Raw genomic sequence first — 15,099 nt, 5'->3', positions numbered from 1 at the left:
GTCCCTCCCCATTCTTTTTTAACAACCGAATTGCTATAAAATACAACCCTAAAATAGGAGTGAGACTAAGGTGGGGATGCCCTGTGATAGGCTCTCAGTCCTCTTCTCCCCTCGGAGATGCCCCTCTGAACAACAGTTTAAAGAATTCTCCTTATGCCAAAGGCAGCATTGGAGGCGCAGGCTGGTGGGAGAAACTGGGACGCTTCAGCGCCCCTTCCTCCTCCTCAGGCCCACTGCAGCTTCCCTGGGCCAGCCTCCAGGACGGGCGGGGCACTGAGAGGCAGACAGCCCTGCTTTCTTTCCGGGCTGACTTTTCTTGTAGGCCAGGGGACAACCGGGAAGGGCACAGAGGGACTCAGAGGCGAGGTGGGGCCAGCCGAGTCCCTGTTTCCCCTCAACAGGGTTGTCTTGCTCACAGACTTGGGAAGAACCGTGACTCACTTCCTGCCTAGGTCTGACTGCAGAAGCATTGTTTTCCCTACTGCAGCTGGGGCTGCTGGTTGGGGCTACCCCGGGGTGGCCCCGAAGAGTCTTTGCTCCCTGGTGATTGTGGTGGGGAGAACAGTTCCCATTCAGAAAGAGGACCAACCCGACTCACCTCCCTGCTCAAATATCAGGACCCCAGATTCTTCCCCAAGTTTCTGGTTTTTGTGCTGTTTATCTAGGTACCCAAATAGTATGTTATCTCTCTGGTTCAATATTATCCCCATTTTACAGAGGGGTAAATTGAGGCTCTGAGAATTAAGGTGTTGTCACTGTCGTTCAGTTGCTAAGCCAAGTCCGACTCTTTTCGATCCCATGGACTGTGGCATGCCAGGCTCCTCTGAACTACAGTATCTCCCGTAAAGTAAAAGTGTTACTCACTCAGTTGTGTCTGACTGTTTGCGACCCCGTGGACTGTAGCCCACCAGGCTCCTTTGTCCGTGGAGTTTCCCAGGCAAGAATACTGGGGTAGGTTGCCATTTCCTATTCTATCTCCCTACTATCTCCCGGAGTTTGCTCAAATCATTGTCTAAGGTTGGCATAGTTTAAAATAGTGCTGCTGCGACTTGAACTCGGGTTTGGGGGTTGACTGTCACCTAGTGAGTTACTTTACAAATGCTACTAACTTCTCTGGGCCTCAGTTTCCTCCTGTGTAAAGTGCAGATAGTGATACATGAAAGCTGCCTAAAGGAAAACTGTATCCACCTTGCAGGATCCATGGTAAGCATGGAGCAAGTTAACACATGGGAAAGAGCTCAGAACATCCTGATCCGTTTTCCTCATCATCCCCAAACCTGTACTGAAGAGGTCACAGGATAACACTGTTCTGCCAGGTTATCTCAAAGGGGGCAGGAAGGGAAGGGCAGAGACTGCTCTGTGACCTTGAAATAACCCAGCCTGTGGAACTCTTGGCCACACTTCCCCTCTTTTCTTTCTCAGCTCAAGCAGTGATGGCCTCAGCCAAGTAGCACGGACGTTTTCTAGGGCAGGGACCCAGGGAGGGAGAGGAGCCGGGTGGTATATTGCAAGGAGCTCAGATTCAGGCTCTGCCAAAGCCCCAGATCTCTTCTGGGATCTGAGGCCTGTTAGTTGTGGGACATTCAGCAAGTTATTTAAACCTTGTGCGCCTCAGTTTTCTTACCTGTAAAATGGGATTAATAATGTCAGCATGAAAGGATTATGCGGATTAAATAGTGTACATAAGAAGGAGATAATATAAAGTGATTGACCTGGTGCCTAGCAGGCAGTTGGAGTTGAAAAAAAAAAGTTTAAAAAAATTAAAAGGGGATGGGCTAGTTGTTCTGCTCATCCACCTGTCTATATAAATGCAAATAAAGTCGTGAGTCTTCTAACTGTAGGCCACGAGGAAGTTTGCCCAGACGCGGTGAAGCCCGACCTCAAGGGGGGTACTCCAGGTGCGTCATCCCAGGGCACTTAACCCGGTCGTGCCCAAACTCGTGGCTTAGGAGTGGGGAAGTGGCGGGGGTGGGGGAGAAGCCCAACTCCCCCAGAATCCGGCCAAGACTGGGCTCAGAGTGACGCCTCGAGTCCTTCCCAACCTCTGCCCGGGGTGCCGAGTTCAGGTCTCCTCGCCCACCGGCCCGGGGAGATCGCGGGGCTAACAGCCGAGCCCGGGGGGCGGGGGCGCTGGCAGTGGGGCCTGGGGGACCCGCCGAGCGGCTGCGAGGGCTCTGGGATCGCCGCCCCACTTCCTACCTCTGCCCCGAGCTGGAGCCCGAGGCGGCAGGCGCCCCGGAAGGCCTCGGGGCCCCGGCGCTCCCGCTCGGAACGCGGGCCCGGGCCCCGGGCCGGGCGGCATGGGCGGCGCGGCGGGCCGGGCCGGCTGGGCGGCGGCGGCGGCGGCCGGGAGCGCGGAGGTGGCGCCGCGAGGGGGAGGGGCGCGGCGGCGGAGGAGGAGGAGCCCGGGCCGCCGCAGCCGCTGACAGCGGCCCGAGTAAACAAGCCGCGCCGCCGCGGCCCGGCCGCTGCCCCCGCCCGCGCCGGAGCCGGAGCCGGAGCGGAGGCCGAGCCCTGCCCTGGTCGCCGGCCCGGCCGAGGCCCCGGTGACGCTGCTGCCGGGCGCGGGGACCGCGCCTAGCCCAGGCCCCCAGGAGCCGGGCTCTCCGCTCGGCCGAGGGGCGCCTGAGCCGCCCCGGCGCTCGCCTGGAAAAGTTTCCCCGCCCGGGCTCCCTAGGGTAAGCAGCGAGGGCGCGGGGCCCCGGGGGGAGGCAGCGCGCCGGGAGCCGGGCCCGAGGAGACTGGGCCGCTCTGCCGGAGGAGCGGGCTCCGCGGCTCGAGCGCCCAGGCCGGGGGAGGGTCGGGGTCGCTGGCGCAGAGGCAGCCCGGGCCCAGATGCCCGCCCGGCTTTCGGAACTGGCCCGCGGGCCGGTGCGGAAGGTGGAGCCGCGGGGAGCAGGAAGGGCATCCCGCAGCCCACCTGAGCGTGCCGGGCCCCGCGGGTGCCGGTGTTCTTCCGCTTGGGGCCGGGGCGAGCCCTCTGACCCCAGGAAGCGCCCGCGGGGGCCCCCGCCGGGGGCGGGATGGGGAGAGGATTCCAGAGGCGCCGGGTGCTCCCGCCTCCTCGTCGTCCTTGGGGGCAGCCGCCGCCGGCTCGCCCACTCCGTGGCTGGGGAGGGCCTGCGCTCTCGCCGGGGGAGGGGCGGAGCGGCTGCTCGCGGCGGAGGGGATTATTCACAGCCTGGGCCTCGTCCCCGCCCGCACACCTGGGCGGCCAGACACTCAGGTGCGGGCTCTGCGGGCGCGGGGAGGCTGGCTCCTGCGAAGGCCTGGCCGAGGCCCTTGCTGCCCTCGTGGGGTGGCCTGCTTGCCAGACAGGTCTTAACAGCAGTCGGTTGTCAGGTCAGTGCCTCCTTCCCGCCGTCCGCTCACCCCTTATTCCCCGGGATGCAGACCCTCCTCCCCAGGAGGGTGTCGAAATTCTTTCTGCCTCGGGAAATGGGAGGGAAACCCAGATGATGTGGCCTAGTGAGGGCTGGGCAGCCGCTGGCCAGGTGTGGAGACAGCCAAGGAGAGGAGCCAAGCTTGACTCCTGTTCTAGAGCCTCCCAAGTTGATGTCCTATATTGGGCTTCCACGTAAGATTTGATTTTTCTTTTCTTTTTTTTTTTTAAAAAGAGGATTCTGTGGCTTTCAAAAAAAGTTTGAAAACCTCTGGTCTAGCAGTTTTTACCACCTAGGAAAACTGAGGCCCAGACAGAGAGAGGAAGTGACCTAAGATCACACAGCAAATGAGTAATTGAGCAAAGGCTGGGATTCAGAATTTCAGGGGAGCCATCAGTGCCTGCTACAGGAGCTGGTTTGGTGTCTCTGCTGGAAAGAAGGAACCAGTCTTCCCAAGCAGCCCTGACCACGCCAGACCCCCCAATGTCTGGGAAACAGCAGCCGGACCTGGGTGAGGTTCAGTGCGGATGCCTTGGAGAGGCTGGCTGCGTCAGGAGATTCCTGGGGCGGGAGAAGAGAACACAGCCAGCAAGAGCACCCACAGGTCTCTCTGTGGCCAGGCCTGGAGTAGAGCCCCATAGAGGGCTTCACAGGAGGCTGGAAATATGGCAAGCCTACCGGTTTAAGCCGAACAGGGACTCAGAGGGTGAGTCAGAATCTAGGATGGGGGTGGGGAGAAGCAGCCCATTCATTTATTGTTCTCAACGCCTGTTCTTTGAGGTGGGGGCCATCCTCCCTGCTTCCAGGATGCTGAGGCAGGGCTGTTTGGGGCTTCAAGCTCTGTGGAAGAGAGACGGCTTCAAGCGGTCATATCCACGGCTCAGTGTGTCTGGGGATGCTGAGCAGATGGAGGCCAGTCCTTTCTTGAAGGATTGTTTGGTTGTGCCTGAAGCCCGCTTCCTTTTCGGGTGCTGCAAGGTAATTAAATAATCACCTTTATTACCAAGCAGCTGCGATTCCACCCACAATATGCCAGAACTTGGGCTAGACCCAGATGAACCCAGTCTTGATGTGTGTGTGTGGAGGGGTACAGTATGGCTCACAGCTCTGTGGTCAGGAGGTGGCCTTGCTTGACGTCTGAACCTAAGAGGCAGTTCTGGTGTCAGGAAGGGGAGACAAGAACTTGTTTCTATAAGGCCCTGCCTCTAGGGCTCTACATCCTCTGGTAAGTGAGGGGCACGGGGCCCCTTCAACCCCCGCCTCCAACCCTCACCCTCCCCAAGGGCTGCCCAGCCTTTGCTCAGACCAGCTCTCTGGAACTTGGTCGCGCAAGGCATCATGGGGCAGTGGCTTCCCGGCCCGTCCGGGAACTCTATGGACTCTGCCCATCGGGGGTGAGGAGGAGCTGCCTTGTGGGTGCCTCCTGCCATCAGCTGTCAGGTTATTTTGGTGTAAACTGAAAATACTCCAGGAATTGTGAGTTGAAGCTCTCCAGCCTGCAGGGTGGGAGTACAGGAGGAGCGGGCAGGGAGGCTGGGGGTGCTGAGGGCAGCCCCGGGCAACGTGAGTTTTCCCAGTGGTGAGCCCTCTGGTCCGCCTCCCCAGGGCCTGGATGGGCTGCGGAGCTTCACTTTGCTGTCCAGCAGAGTGACGTCCTGTGGGGCTGGGCCCAGGAGGGGTGGGGGCAACCAGGGCCGTGTGGGCAGGCTCAACAAGCTTGGCGCTGAGGCGGGACACCTCCAGGACCTTCCCCAGCTTCTCCCCACCCTAGGGGTTAGGCTTCTGGCTAGCCAGGGGCCCTGTGTGGGGACAGTTATGTGGCCCCAGGCGGAGAGGTCCCGCTCTCTGTTTGCTGAAGGAGGAAAAACAACATGCAGACTATTGATTCAGCCTCACCTTAGCGCTCCTGGCTCAGCAGCCAGTGTTTGCCCTGGCTGCCTGGGCTCAGATGACGCAAGGCTGGTGGGCGTGGAGCCACCAAAGGGGGCTGCTGGAGGCCTCCAGGCCAGGACTGGGTGGCCCTGTCGTCTCCCAGGAAACTGTGTAAAAAGAGAGCCTGAGCCCCCTGACTTTGCTGATGGCCTGGGCCATAGAGGGAGGGTGAAGCCACTGCGATCCCCCTTTCCCTTGCTCAGCCCCCAGAGCCCACACCCCATCTTAGGTGGCCCCCTCTTTCTTGCCAGAGGCTATGAGTCTTTGCAGGTAACTCCCCACGGCTGGGTCTGAACCAGGAAGCCCTAGTGAGCTGTGTAGGTGCCGCCAATTAAAAAACTTTAAAAGTCAACATTTTACCCTTTTACAAAATATACCTGAGTCATTTGGAAAACATACAGCGACACGAAGAAGAAAATAACCGTTACTCGTAATTATCACCGTCTTGAGAAAACCGTTGTCAGCATGTGTCCTTCCAGATTACGTCCTGTGGTTTTATATAAATATACGTGTATGTGTATAAATAGTTTCTTTCAAAACAAAAACGGGATTGTGGGTACCTGCTGCTTTATACCCCACCTTTTGGACTTAGATTCTGGGAAGCATTTATTCCGTGGTTGCTTCTGGTTTGCAGTGACTCGAGCCTTCATCCTCATCTTCCCACTTCCGTATTCCTGTGTGTGGAAGAGGTCCATTGCTCCATCTATCTGGCTGTTGGGGGGCCAGGTTTTCACCCCTCACCCCCCAGAGGCCCTTTCAGGCCTGGAGTGAGCTGAGGGGTGGGAAAGCAGCTTTAGTGCGTGCCCGCGGGAGGGACTGACTCTCCACCTTTCCCTCCCTTGCTTCCCTCAGAGCCGGCAGCCTGCCTCCTCCCTGCACAGCCCTGCCCGTCTCGGCCCCATGCCCCCACCAGTCAGCCCCGGGCCACAGGCAGTGAGCAGGTACACCGGAGCCCAGGCCCTGTGACCAGGCCAAGGAGACGGGGGCTCCGGGGTCCCGGCCACCTGTCCCCCCCCATGGAGCTGAGGCCCTGGTTGTTCTGGGTGGTAGCAGCAGCGGGAGCCTTGGTCCTGCTGGTGGCCGATGCCCACGGAGAGAAGGTCTTCACCAACACCTGGGCTGTGCACATTCCTGGAGGCCCAGCCGTCGCTGACCGCGTGGCACGCAAGCATGGCTTCCTCAACCTGGGCCAGGTAGGTGTTGCTCCCTCTGGCTGGCCTTGGCGCAGGACATCACCTAGGGGTGGGCCCGTGGGGGCAGGGTTGCTGGCACCTGGCACGGGAACTCAGGGGCTTGTCTTCTCCGGGCCACCTGGGTAGCCAGCGGGGAGAGTGGAGGCTTGTCCTGCCCTTGGGCTTCTAGCTTAGGTTGCTCAGTGGACTGGTGTGTCCCAGGAGGTGAGGGTGGGTGAGGCCCCCTCAGCCTCACCTGCACCTTCTTGCTGGGTCCCGGGCAGGAAGCGGATGCCCACCACCCAGCCTGCCATTCTGAGCCTCCCCTTGCAACTGGTTGTCCACCCCCGCCCCCTCGCCTCCCCAGGGACTGACAGATGGAAAGCCCAGCTCAGTCTCCCTGCTTTGTTACAGATCTTCGGTGACTATTACCACTTCTGGCATCGAGCGGTGACAAAGCGGTCCCTGTCTCCTCACCGCCTGCGGCACAGCCGGCTGCAGCGGGAACCTCAAGTGAGTGCGGCCTCGGCCCCTCCCGCCGCCAGCCTTCCCCTTCCATTCTCCGGAGGCCCGCTCTCTTTCCCTCCTCCCCCTCCTACACCGTCTCCCCCTCACTGCTTCACAGGTTAAGTGGCTGGAGCAGCAGGTGGCAAAGCGACGGGCCAAACGGGACATATACCAGGAGCCCACGGACCCCAAGTTTCCCCAGCAGTGGTACCTGGTACGTGGCCTCCCCGGCTGCCTCCATCCATCCATCTCTCCACTCAGGGGTCCCATGTGCAGACAGGGCTGACCCTGAGGCTTCCTGTCGGTCTGCCTCTGTCTGCTTCTTGTCTCTTTCTTGCCCATCTTGCTAAGCCTTGGGGAGTGCCCTCCCAGAGTTCTTGATAATTCCACGGAGCCCAGTGGTGGCATCTCAGGAGCAGGGGCAGGTGGAGAAGGGGCTTGTGGAGTGGCAAAGGGACCTCACCCAGCAACCAACCTTGTCTCCTAAGCGCTGGGTGATGGGGGTGGGTGTCTCTGCAGTCTGGCGTCACCCAGCGGGACCTGAATGTGAAGGAGGCCTGGGCCCAGGGCTACACGGGGCGCGGCATCGTGGTCTCCATCCTGGACGACGGCATCGAGAAGAACCACCCAGACTTGGCAGGCAATTATGTGAGGAGGCGGGGAGGGGAGTCCAGGGACGGTCCTGCTCTGCTGGAGTGTCCAGGCTGACCCTATGATGGCCACCTCCCTTCCAGGATCCTGGGGCCAGCTTCGATGTCAATGATCAGGACCCTGACCCCCAGCCCCGGTACACGCAGATGAATGACAACAGGTAAGAAATGGTCCCTGGCCTCTGTCTCCTTTCTCATTTCCACCAAGAAAGCAGATCAGCCCCGTCTGAGAGGCTGAAGTCTTTTCCACAGTCCTGGTCTGGCTGGGGCGCTGAGGGAGGGCCTGGGCAGAGTGGAGAGTGTCTGTGTGTGTGTGGCGGGGGGTGTCTGTACAGACGCGGGCCAGCAGGCTAAGGTGGAGGGGCGTGTGGCCCCTCCTGCTCCGCAGGCCGCCCCGCCATGCCCTGTCCACTGCTAACGCTGTGCTCTTGACCCCGGCAGGCATGGTACACGGTGTGCGGGAGAGGTGGCGGCGGTGGCCAACAATGGTGTCTGTGGCGTAGGTGTGGCCTACAACGCCCGCATTGGAGGTGGGTGTGGGCCTTGGCCACCCTGTCTTCAGGACCACCCTTTCCGGTGGGATTCTTCTTTATTCACTTCCCATCCAATCAGTGTCCCTCAGTTCCCTGCTGTGCATCCTTCTGACCACATGGCTCTTCTGTAGAGGGTTCTTAGCAACTCAGAGGGGCTTCCCAGGTGGCTCAGTGGGTAAAGAATCTGCCTGCCAATGCAGAGGATGTAGGAGACTCAGGTTCGATCCCTGGGTAGGGAAGACCACCACCCCCCCCAGAGGAGGGCATGGCAAGCCACTCCAGTATTCTCGCCTGGAGAATCCCATGGACAGAGGTGCCTGGGAGGGCCACAGGGCCGCAAAGAGTCACAGCTCAAAGAGCTGAATGCATCGCCTTCTGCTGGTGGCCCTGTGCTGCAGGGCGGGAGGAGTGTTTATTTGTTTTTAATATTTATTTGACTGCATCAAGTCTTGGTTGTGGCACATAGGATGTTTCCTGCAGCACACAGGCTCTGGCTGTGGTGTGCTGGCCCAGTAGTTCTGGCGCACTGGCCTAGCTGTGCTGTGGCATGTGGGATCTTAGTTCCCCGACCAGGGATCGAACCCATGTCCCCTGCATTGCAAAGCGCGTTCTGAACCACTGGACCACCAGGGAAGTCCCGGAGGGATTGTTTCTTAGTGGGAGTTGCCCTAAAACCTCACCTTCTACTCTGAAGGGCCTTGAGCTCCGTGCTCCTTTGAGACCCCAGAGACTTGTCCCAGTTCAAAATGTGTGGTTGAGGGCTGGAGAGATCTCTCCTTTCCCCTGGGTCTTGTCTTCAAAAGGCAGAGGCCACCCAAGAAGCCAGGGGCTCAGGGTTTCCCAGCACCAGCCTCTGTCCTCCCCTCCGGGTGCAGGGCTGGGTGTGCCCCTGGGGGTGCCGCTGACGGCTGGACCCACGCAGCCTCTTTCTCCGTGCCCCCCTCCGTGGCCAGGGGTGCGCATGCTGGACGGCGAAGTGACAGATGCGGTGGAGGCACGCTCACTGGGCCTGAACCCCAACCACATCCACATCTACAGTGCCAGCTGGGGCCCCGAGGACGACGGCAAGACCGTGGATGGGCCAGCCCACCTGGCTGAGGAGGCCTTCTTCCGGGGGGTCAGCCAGGTGAGGTGGGGGTCCTGGCCAAGCCCTGGAAACCAGGCCCAGCGTCAGGGGGCAAAGTAGGCACTGTCTTTGCCATGCTTTCTTCTTTGTGTTTTTCTGTTTCTATTTATTTATTCTTGTGTTTAATTTATACAAAGCACGTTTATTAAAATGTTAAGGACAGGAAGAGAAAAGTAAATGCTAATTGCCCATAACTCCCACTCCAGTATTCTTGCCTGGAGAATCCCCATGGGCAGAGGGGCCAGTCCATGGAGTCACACACAACTGAGTGACTAAGCATAGCATGCAGCACCCCTGTCTGGAATCACCACTCTGAGGAATTTGGTAGTGGACTGGGTCTCTTTTTGTGTAAAAAGAGATGAGAGAGCTCTACCAGGGATTTCCCTGAGGGAAGGGGCTGGATAGAGAGTCGCTGGAGAAGGATGCTCCAGCCTTCCTAGTCTCAAGCAGCATCTTCCCACCAGCCCCCCCCCTCCCCTAAGTCCTGTTCTTGTGTGACCCCAACCCGCTCTGTCCACAGGGCCGTGGGGGTCTGGGCTCCATCTTTGTCTGGGCCTCAGGGAACGGGGGCCGGGAACATGACAGCTGCAATTGCGACGGCTACACCAACAGCATCTACACGCTGTCCATCAGCAGCGCCACTCAGTTCGGCAACGTGCCCTGGTACAGTGAGGCCTGCTCGTCCACACTGGCTACCACCTACAGCAGTGGCAACCAGAACGAGAAGCAGATCGTGAGTCTCTTCCCAGGAGGGGGCTGGGGAAATGGGGCTGCTCGCTTTCTGGCTCTGCCCAGGGCCGCCTTTCTGACCCTACCTGCCTTCTGCCCACACGTGGCTGGGCGATGGTGGTGAAGGCATCATGGTGTGGGAGCTAGGGGACCTCTCTAAGATTCTTGAGGGTCACGGAGCCACTGGTGAAGCCCCTGATAAAACTCTCCCTAAAAACATGCATCACACTCTTTCTTTGTTTGTTTTAACAATCTATTTGGGCTTCCCTGGTGGCTCAGACAGTAAAGAATCTGCCTGCAATGCAGGAGACATGAGTTTGATCCCTGGATAGAGAAGATCCCCTGGAGAAGGGAATGGCAACACACTCCAGCATTCTGGCCTGGAGAATGCCATGGACAGAGGAGCCTGGCAGGCTACAGTCCATAGGGTTGCAAAGAGTTGGGATACAACTGAGTGACTTATATTTTCATTTATGTATGTGTTTTTGGCTGTGCTGGGTCTCTGTTGCTTCTCTGGCTTTTCTGTAGTTGTGGCACGCGGGGACTACTTTCTAGTTGCCATGGGCTTTAGGGTGCTTGGGCTTCAGTAGTTTGGGCATGTGGGCTCAGTACTTGTGGTGCACAGGCTTGGTTGTTCCTGGCATGTGGGATCTTCTCGACCCAGGGACTGAACCCATGTCTCCTGCATTGGCAGGCGGATTCTGTATACCACTGAGCCACGAGGGAAGCCTTGCGTTGCTCTCAGTGATCTCCAACCCTTAATTCAACCCTGTTATTCTTTGGGAAACAGGCCTAGAAAGAGCCAGGCATTGGCCTGTTGGCAGTGAGTTAGCAAGGCAGCAAGTGGGAACGAGGCATCTTGGCCCTGGCTTCCCATGCCATTTATGGTGCTCAGGGCCTGTGGGCAGAGGGAGGGCAGCCAGGTGGCCCCTCTGGTGTCCTCCCCATGTCACATGCCCGATGTCATCATCCTCCTGTAGGTGACCACTGACCTGCGGCAGAAGTGTACAGAGTCTCACACGGGCACCTCTGCGTCTGCCCCCCTGGCAGCAGGCATCATCGCTCTCACCCTGGAGGCCAAGTAAGTGGTGGGGACCGAGGGGCCAGCCTGTCCCCGCCCAGCGCCCCCTGCAGGGCAGCCCTCAGATTCCAGCTGGAGTCTCTCGGAAGAGACTGAGCCTTTCGGTCCCTCCTTTGCAGTAAGAACCTCACCTGGCGGGACATGCAGCACTTGGTGGTCCGGACCTCAAAGCCAGCCCACCTCAATGCCAATGACTGGGCCACCAACGGTGTGGGCCGCAAAGGTGAGGGCACTGTGCTTCCTGGGCTGGATTGAGGGTCCTGGGGGGCCACTCTGCGCCCCCCCAGCTGACCCCGTCCCTCTTGCCCCACAGTGAGCCATTCGTACGGCTATGGGCTGTTGGACGCCGGCGCCATGGTGGCTCTGGCCCAGAACTGGACGACGGTGGCCCCCCAGCGGAAATGCATCATCGACATCCTCACTGAGCCCAAGTGAGGGCTGGACCCTGGCTGGGAGGAGGGGCAGGGTGGACCCAAGGGTCGCTGGGGTGCCTGCTGCACCCCCACCCAGCCCAACAGCCCATCACGTGCTCCTTGCAGGGACATCGGGAAGCGGCTGGAGGTGCGGAAGACCGTGACCGCCTGCCTGGGGGAGCCCAGCCACATCACGCGGCTGGAGCATGCTCAGGCGCGGCTCACCCTGTCCTATAACCGCCGCGGTGACCTTGCCATCCACCTGGTCAGCCCAATGGGCACCCGCTCCACCCTGCTGGCCGCCAGGTACTTGCCCTCTCTCCCACCCAGCCTGTCCTGTCCCTTGGATCCACACGCATTCATTCATTGACTCACACAGCCCCGATGGTCCACAAATACTTCTCCATGGGGTAAACATTGACATTTTTGGGAGGGATGGTTTTTGTCCTATGGGACTGTCCCATATTGCAGGAGTTCCTGCATCTGCCCATTACATGCCACATCTGTGTGCCTTCCCATGAGTAGTCTGCATGTAGTTTTCCCTTGCATGTTTCCAGAATGTTCCAGCTGAGAACATTTGGCCTCCTGGGAAATAACCAGCAGGCCTTTCCAGCCCGGCGGGGTTGGTGTGGCACCAGGGGAAGGTGTGTGGTCCGTGTGCTATGGGCTTGGCACCCCCTGGCTGGGGCCCCCTAGAGGCTTCAGGCAGCTGGGTGCACCTTCCTCCCCAGGCCACACGACTACTCTGCAGATGGGTTTAATGACTGGGCCTTCATGACGACCCATTCCTGGGATGAGGATCCCTCTGGCGAGTGGGTCTTAGAGATTGAAAACACCAGCGAAGCCAACAACTATGGTATTGGGGGATGCTTGAGGGCTGGGGGTCCAGGAGAAGAACTGGTGGGGTCTGGGGGTGGTGGGCAGGCATGCTCCTGGTGCCTCCTGACTTCTGCCACGTCCCTCAATAGGGACGCTGACCAAGTTCACCCTCGTGCTATATGGCACGGCCGCTGAGGGGCTGCCCACACCCGCTGAGAGCATCGGCTGTAAGACCCTCACTTCCAGCCAGGCCTGTGTGGGTGAGTCGTGGGCGCTGTAGGGGGTTGGGGACCTGAGACTTCGGGGATAGAGGGTGCCTCTCCTAAAGGAGGAAAGGGGATGTGAACGGACATCCTGGGGCCCTGGGTTGGGTTCTGGGGCTGGGAGCTCCTGGGGACAGCAGTGACTCTGTCCAGGGCTGCCCATGTCCTGGGGCTCGGGGCCCAGCAGCCTTGGCGGCCTGGCTGACGCCCACCTTCCCTCCCTCCCCTGCCGGGCAGTGTGCGAGGAAGGCTTCTCCCTGCACCAGAAGAACTGCGTCCAGCACTGTCCCCCAGGCTTCGCTCCCCAAGTCCTGGACACACACTACAGCACGGAGAACGACGTGGAGATCATCCGGGCCAGCGTCTGCACGCCCTGCCACACCTCGTGCGCCACGTGCCAGGGCCCCACCCCCACAGACTGCCTCAGCTGCCCCAGCCACGCCTCCCTGGACCCCGTGGAGCGGAAGTGCTCGCGCCAGAGCCAGAGCAGCCGGGAGTCGCCCCTGCAGCAGCCGCCCCCGCCGCCGCCACCCCCCGGGCCGCCGCCCGCGGAGGTAGCGGCGGAGCCGAGGCTGCGGGCGGACCTGCTGCCCTCACACCTGCCCGAGGTGGTGGCCGGCCTCAGCTGCGCCTTCATCGTGCTGGTCTTCGTCACCGTCTTCCTGGTCCTGCAGCTGCGCTCGGGCTTCAGCTTCCGAGGGGTGAAAGTGTACACCATGGACCGCGGCCTCATCTCCTACAAGGGGCTGCCCCCCGAAGCCTGGCAGGAGGAGTGCCCGTCCGATTCGGAGGAGGATGAGGGCCGGGGCGAGAGGACCGCCTTTATCAAAGACCAGAGCGCCCTTTGACGAGCGCCTACTGCCCGCCCCTTCGAGCCCATCCCCTCCTTGGGCACTTTTTAATTCACCAAAGTATTTTTTTATCTTGGGACTGGGTTTGGACCCCAACCGGGAGGCAAGAGGGGCAGAAACGGCTTCCCACCCTACCCTTGGGCCCCCTGGTGGCCTGAGGTGGGACCCCAGGGCCAGCTCGGTGTCGGGGGATAGGGGGAGAGCCTGTCCCCACCCGCAGCAGCCCTCCGTGTGGAGAAAGGAGTGAAACCTTTAGGGCAGCTTTCCAAGGTCCAGCCAGAGCGCCCGGTGAAGAGGGGCGGCCCTCCCGGGATTCCTGACCAGGGCTGCGGCCCCTGCCTCTCCCCGTCCCTCTAAAGCAATAATGGGCCCCATCCAGGCAGCAGGAGACTAGCCTAGGGGGTATCGGAAGGAGGCTGCCACCTCTCTAAAGGGCTTCTGCGTCCAGACCCAGTTCTGCATTTCTGGTGAGCCTCAGGCATAAGCAGTGAGCGAAGGACGGGACCAAGGCAGGCCAGGCGCTTCCGGGGCACGCACGTGTGTGCCCACGTGCGTTCGGCCCTCTGCCCACCTCCACTACAGCGGGCGGGCTGCCTGCCTCGCCAGGCTGGCCCGGCCCCAGGCTGGCGTGCTGACCACCCTCCCCTCTCCAGCACTCTCCCCTCCCGCCAGGGCCCGAGTCCCTGTTTTCTGAGCCCGGGGCTTTCTGGGCTGTTGGCACTCACAGCCCTGGAGCCCCTGGGTGGGTGGTGGGGAGGGACGGTGGCCCAGCCGGCCTCTCCCGCCTCCCACCCGATGCTGCTTTCCCCTGTGGGGATCTCAGGGGCTGTTTGAGGATATATTTTCACTTTGTGATTATTTCACTTTAGATGCTGGTTTTTTTTTTTTTTGTTGTTGTTGTTTTTTTTTGTATTTTTAACGGGGGTAGCAGCAGCTGGACCATCCACCCTCCCACACCCACTGTCCACCCTGCTGTTGCCCTCGGCTGCCCTGGGCCTGAGGTGTGGGGGATGGGCTGCAGCTGAGCCCCGGATACTGACGAGGCAGGCCAGGCCAAGTGGGCCCTAGGGAAGGAGGATCACGGTGGAAGGGGCAGGCTGTCGTCCATTTGAGATGGGGCTAGTTGTGCCAAGGGCTCATGGGTCACTGGTTCTCCAAGTGCCAGGGGTGGGCAGGCAGTGGCACCGAGCCCCCTCCAACACTGTGCCCTGGTGGAGAAAGCACTGACCTGTCCTGCCCCCCAAGTCTCCCTCTTCTGACGTGCCTTTTGCACCCCTTCCATTAGGACAATCAGTCCCCTCCCATTTGGGAGCTCCCTTTTCTTTCTTTCTCTCCCCCAGCCCCTCCTGGCACCCAGCCACCTGCCCAGAGGTGCCCCCTCCTCTTCCCACACCCACCCGCCCCTCCCGTGGCCAGCCCAGCTGGTTTTGTAAGATACTGGGTTGGTGCACAGTGATTTTTTTTTTCTTGTAATTTAAACAGGCCCAGCATTGTTGGTTCTATTTAATGGACACGAGATAATGTTAGAGGTTTTAAAGTGATTAAACGTGCAGACTATGCAAACCAGACCTGGTCTCCAGTGTGTGATATTCTTCCCAGGACTGTGGGACTGCATCCAGGATGGGGCAGGGGTGAGGGCT

General features: G+C 60.1%; 1 protein-coding gene across 3 annotated transcripts; it reads left to right on the top strand.

The window, feature by feature from the left end:
- The first annotated feature begins 1,874 nt into the window (after nt 1-1,874).
- Nucleotides 1,875-15,027, top strand: FURIN (furin, paired basic amino acid cleaving enzyme). Of its 3 annotated transcripts, none has more exons than XM_043921708.1 (16): nt 1,875-1,898; nt 6,168-6,508; nt 6,902-7,000; nt 7,113-7,208; nt 7,514-7,642; nt 7,729-7,805; nt 8,086-8,174; nt 9,131-9,303; nt 9,824-10,036; nt 11,013-11,113; nt 11,233-11,336; nt 11,427-11,544; nt 11,653-11,832; nt 12,258-12,382; nt 12,495-12,605; nt 12,846-15,027. In XM_043921708.1, exons 2-16 carry the CDS (start codon nt 6,332-6,334, stop codon nt 13,454-13,456), a joined length of 2,403 nt encoding a protein of 800 aa, XP_043777643.1. In that variant the 5' UTR covers nt 1,875-1,898; nt 6,168-6,331; the 3' UTR covers nt 13,457-15,027. The 3 variants fall into 3 exon arrangements, with proteins under 3 accessions (XP_043777643.1, XP_043777642.1, XP_043777641.1); XM_043921707.1 differs by lacking the exon at nt 1,875-1,898 and adding an exon at nt 2,540-2,678; XM_043921706.1 differs by lacking the exon at nt 1,875-1,898 and adding an exon at nt 3,037-3,342.
- The last annotated feature ends 72 nt before the right edge of the window (nt 15,028-15,099 follow it).

Source organism: Cervus elaphus, chromosome 13, assembly GCF_910594005.1.
Source record: "Cervus elaphus chromosome 13, mCerEla1.1, whole genome shotgun sequence".
Classification (NCBI taxonomy): Eukaryota; Metazoa; Chordata; class Mammalia; order Artiodactyla; family Cervidae; genus Cervus; species Cervus elaphus.
This window is presented reverse-complemented; position numbering and strand designations above follow the sequence as displayed.